The sequence below is a fragment of the Muscardinus avellanarius genome (genome assembly GCF_963383645.1).
Source record: "Muscardinus avellanarius genome assembly, chromosome: 3".
NCBI classification, from domain to species: domain Eukaryota; kingdom Metazoa; phylum Chordata; class Mammalia; order Rodentia; family Gliridae; genus Muscardinus; species Muscardinus avellanarius.
In genome coordinates, this window is record NC_137788.1 from 34,057,045 (window position 1) to 34,059,398 (window position 2,354).

The window sequence follows — 2,354 nt, forward strand, 5'->3', positions numbered from 1 at the left end:
CCAGCCTCATCAATTTAGTAAGACCCTGTTTCAAAGTAAAACTGGCTGGGGGTATAGTTTAGAGGTAGAATGCCCCTGGGTCTAATCCCCAGTACCAAAAAAGAGAGCCAGAGATAGATACATAGATGGATGGATGGATAGATATGGGATGCTCCAGGTTTTTTTGTTTTTGTGGTACTGGGGATGGAACCCAGGGGCATTCTACCTCCAAGCTTCACCCCCAGCCCTATACTTTCTTATTCTTTATTTTTAAAACAGGGTCTCTCTGCCGGGCCTGGTGGCACACACTTGTAATCCCCGTGCTTGGGAGGCAGAGACAGGAGGATCAAGCAGGTTCAAAGCCAGCCGCACTGGCTTAAGAGATCCTGTTTCCAAATAAAATATAAAATAGGTCTGGGAGTGTAGCCCAGAGGTAGAAGGGTTCCATCCCCAATACCACCAAAAAACAAAAACAAACAACAAAAAAAAACAGGGTCTCTCTAAGTTGCAAAGGGCCTCACTAAGTAGCTGGGGCTGTCTACAAACCATGATCCTCCTGTCTCAGTCTCCCAAATGCTGGGATTACAAGATGGCTCCAGGGTTCTTGATATGACTCTGTGGTGCTAATTCTTTGGGCAGTTGTTGTGCTAAGAGATTGGGAGGGACTATTGCTTTCTAACCCTCATCAAACACCTGTTCTTTGCCAACCTCATTCCGGTTACTTCGTGGGAATTGTCTCATTTGATCTCTGTGGCTGGTGTGCAGCTTATGTGCCTACTCTGCCATCTTGCTTCCCACAGATCACACAGACCGAGGTCCAGCAAGGACAGCAGCAGTTCAGCCAGTTCACAGATGGACAGGTAGGGTACTCAGCCTGGGCAGCGACAAGGGCGAGGTGTTGGGGGCCAGGACTGTGGGTGGTATGTGGATTTGGATGGTTAGGGCGATTGTCCTATCCTCTGCAGGGCATGTATCCTTTAGGTTTATAGACATAGGGCAGCTAAAAGTAATCTTGGACATTGTATAGCCCAAATCACCATTTTACAGATCAGTAAACGGAGCCCTAGAGGTGGGAAGTGCCCTGTCCACACTTAGCTCTTCCTTGCAGAGCCAGGATTAGAATGTTAATAGCTTGGATTAGTTGAAATGCAGAGAAGATGTAACCTCTTGAGCTTTTCTGGTGCCCAGGATTCAGTAATTACAAAGGCTCACAAGAAAGGAAACTTCCCTTTTCCCCTTACCTTCCCCCTAAGATCTTCCCCAGAGACTACTGAGTACCCGATAGGATGACATGTCCAAACTTACGCATTGCCCATTGCCCAGAAAAGAAGAGCTGGCGTCAGGACTTGCCTCTGGCATTTGCCAGTGCCAGGTGCTAAGCTCTCAGGCCAGGACTCTTGGGCAAGCAGGGGAGGGGTGTCTTGGTTTTTGGTTTCTTTAAAGGGCCCTGAGAAACCCGAGGGCAGTAATCCCTGGCCTTCTTAAGTGGCTGCATGAGCATCTTCTTCACCCCTTGTGGGGCTTGGCTTAGCCAATAGTGTTCAGTACCAGGCCACCTCCTTTGCAGTGCCCATGTAGGAAAAGCAGGTTCAGTATGGCTTCAGCCTGAGCCAGGTATTCTGAGGAAAAGAGGAGAGAGGGTGATCCTACTAATAACCCTGCCAGTGAGGACTGCCAAGAGTTGGGGAGATGCTGACTTCCAAGCTGCTGGTACAGTGGTCGATTGCTTGTGTTTGTCACAGAGGAACCGCGTGCAGCAAGCTCGAGGCTCTGAGCTAACGGGAGAGGCAGAGCCCAGAGAAGTGAAAGCCACAGGAAATGCAACTCCCTGCACCTCCTCCCTGCCCACCACACACCCCCCCCACCGGGCCGGTGCCTCCTGTGTCTGCTGCTCCCAGCCCCAGCAGAGCGCCGTCCCCCCTCCCCCCTCGGACGCCTTGCAGTGGGTGGTGGTTGAGGTTCCCGGGGCCCCCAACCAGCTCGAGGCCCATAGGGAGCTGCATGGCCCTCTCCCAGGGGTGACCTCACTCTCTCCTCTCCACCCCTCGCAGCAGCTCTACCAGATCCAGCAAGTCACCATGCCTGCAGGCCAGGACCTCGCCCAGCCCATGTTCATCCAGTCAGCCAACCAGCCCTCCGATGGGCAGGCCCCCCAGGTGACCGGCGACTGAGGGCCTGAGCTGGCAAGGCCAAGGACACCCAACACAATTTTTGCCATACAGCCCCAGGTGATGGGCACAGCCTCCCTCCCCAGAGGACCCGGCCGACCTCAGCGCCTCCTGCAGGCTAGGACACTGGTGCACTACGCCCCCACGCCTGGGGGCAGAGATCCTCCAACAGAAAGATGCAATATTTTTATTTCCTTTTTTTTTTCT

At 52.8% G+C, this 2,354-nt stretch overlaps 1 protein-coding gene across 15 annotated transcripts in view; it reads left to right on the plus strand.

Moving 5' to 3' along the window:
• Nucleotides 1-2,150, plus strand: part of NFYC (nuclear transcription factor Y subunit gamma) — a gene marked incomplete at both ends in the record, with an annotated part of 64,959 nt that extends 62,809 nt beyond the window's left edge. For 10 of the 15 annotated variants that reach the window (XM_080690650.1, XM_080690655.1, XM_080690645.1 and 7 more), the window contains 2 exons: nucleotides 780-839; nucleotides 2,031-2,150. In XM_080690650.1, coding sequence (XP_080546776.1) covers nucleotides 780-839; nucleotides 2,031-2,150 — 180 coding nt within the window. Of the gene's footprint in view, nucleotides 1-744; nucleotides 840-1,721 lie in introns of all 15 variants that reach the window. The other 5 variants (XM_080690642.1, XM_080690649.1, XM_080690651.1 and 2 more) reach the window with 5 other exon arrangements.
• Between the last annotated feature and the right edge of the window lie 204 nt (nucleotides 2,151-2,354).